Source organism: Arachis ipaensis, chromosome B09, assembly GCF_000816755.2.
Source record: "Arachis ipaensis cultivar K30076 chromosome B09, Araip1.1, whole genome shotgun sequence".
NCBI lineage: Eukaryota > Viridiplantae > Streptophyta > Magnoliopsida > Fabales > Fabaceae > Arachis > Arachis ipaensis.
The window spans coordinates 98,109,519-98,111,711 of record NC_029793.2 but is presented as its reverse complement, the minus strand read 5'-3'; the positions used below and the strand labels follow the sequence as shown (position 1 = coordinate 98,111,711).

The following is a 2,193-nucleotide window of genomic DNA, read 5'->3' as shown; positions in this document are numbered from 1 at the left end:
GCGTAATAATACATATCACTCATTATAAATTAAGTCTCTAGTTGTTCTTTCCTCTTCACCAGAGTCCTAACAGTAAGAGTTATACACAGCGAATTAGTGTGAATTAGGAGTTGAAGAACAGAAGATGGTTGCCAAGGTAGCACTGTTGCTTTTCCTTGTGGGACTTTCAGCCACGGTTGAAGCTGTCCGCCTTGACCCAAGCTTGATGCTCTCACAGGTGAGCGATATGTCCAGAAAATTTTAATAGTAACAAAATCAATACAATACATACATAAAAATAGAAAGTTTTACAAATTTTTATCTCAGCATAATCTCAAACTACGATAGGACAGAAAGAATAAATTGGTATATTTTTAAACAAATTTGGTATCTTCAAAAACAGGTGATAAACAATATTGGCGAAGCATCATCATCTTCAGACGACAATGTTTGCTGCAATGGCTGTCTTTGCGACCGTAGGGCCCCACCATTTTTCGAGTGTGTTTGTGTTGATACTTTCGATCATTGCCCTGCGTCTTGCAACTCCTGCGTTTGCACAAGGTCTAATCCTCCACAGTGCCGTTGCACCGACAAAACTCAAGGCCGTTGCCCTGTAACAGAATGTCGTTCTTGAAGCAATTAAGTTCCCTTAATAAATAATATAATTGCATATGCAGTGTAACTTGCATATTGCAATGTATGTGATGATGAGGCAAAGTCACCTTAGACTTTGTTTTCATGTATGGAAAATCATGAATAAAATTGCTTCCTTAAGATAAACATTAGTATTATTAATGTTCATGCATTTATTGTTTATGTTGTATTAATAACCTTATTAACACAAATTAACGGGTCGTTTTCAGTAAATAGTTAGTTAACCAACCTAATTAATTGATTCCAAATAAAAAGGGAATATATCTCGTTTAGATTTGTTCTGATAAGACCCAGCAGATTTGTTCTTGCACTCATCATCATTATCATAATCAAATCAACAACAACCACACATTTCCGATCCATTGGTATGGTGGTATGGACATCGCAACTATCTGTGGCTACACAAAGCCCTGTTGGAATTCATTAGTTGTTACTATTTCAGTGTGCAACTTTCCAAGTTTGGAATTGGGACTATCATGACTTAATGCAGCTTTTGTTTTGTTGGACATGTCCATCAAGTAATACGTATTTATTGTTTGGTTTATTAGACAAATTTTTTATGAACACCGTGGGATACAAGAGCATATAAAATACATGTCTTTTTTGTCTCTTTTTTAGCTTGAGACACTAAGATATAACTTATAATACGCAAACTGTTTTTATTTTATTCTTTTTTTTTCTTTAATTTCCACTTTGTTTATTATTCCTTTTTTTTAGTGGTGTTTTTTTTATAAAAATAATATTGACATTTGTAATTTATTGTTCTTTCCGGTATATAGTTACCAAATAAAATAAAAAAATTTTGTGTCTTATTATATTTATATTTTCAATATCTATGTTTTTGTATCCTGTGTCTCAACTGATACATAAATCAAACACAGCCTAAGGGTTTGATCATTCTAAAAGCTAAGCTAGAGAAAAAGTACGTATTTTTGGCGCATTTCATGTAAGTAGGGGTGTCCCAGGCCTCTAGAATGGATTGAGCGAGTTTGAGAAGTTTTTTTGTAATCTTTCCACTCTGATCTTATGCTTTCTACATATCTAATTGGGGTGGGTTATGCAATTTTTTCCTTTCAACCCAAATCAATCAGTATATTTACCAGTTCCTTTCAAAAAAGTATAGTTATCAACTGACTGATTTGGTTGAAATTCCTAGCTAATTGTTTTTCTTTCTCATATTAGAAACATCAATAGCAAGGTGTGGTATTAGTAGAGTGTAGTCTTAAAAAGTGTTTTTTATCCTAAATAAAAATGATGATGAGTATAATAAACCTTAAGAGAATATATAAATATACATGTAGACGGAAACTAAAATTTGAAGGACAAAAATTAAAACTTGGAGAGAAAATTAGAATTTGAAAAGAAAAGTAGCATTAAGGAAATAAATGATACTTATTTATTATACCAAAGAATATTTTTGACAAAGAATATAATTATTTTGTTTACATTTACTTATTCTTTAAAGTAAGATATTATTGACTTTAAATGTTTTAATTTTTTTATTTTTGAATTTATTTAAATACATTTAAAATTCAATAAAACTATTTTTTTAAAAAAAAT

The 2,193-nt window shown here is 30.9% G+C and overlaps 1 protein-coding gene across 1 annotated transcript; it reads left to right on the top strand.

The window, feature by feature from the left end:
• LOC107617687 (Bowman-Birk type proteinase inhibitor A-II) lies at positions 7 to 770 on the top strand. The gene is made up of 2 exons (XM_016319515.2): positions 7 to 217; positions 383 to 770. Exons 1-2 carry the CDS (start codon positions 125 to 127, stop codon positions 611 to 613), a joined length of 324 nt encoding a protein of 107 aa, XP_016175001.1. The 5' UTR covers positions 7 to 124; the 3' UTR covers positions 614 to 770.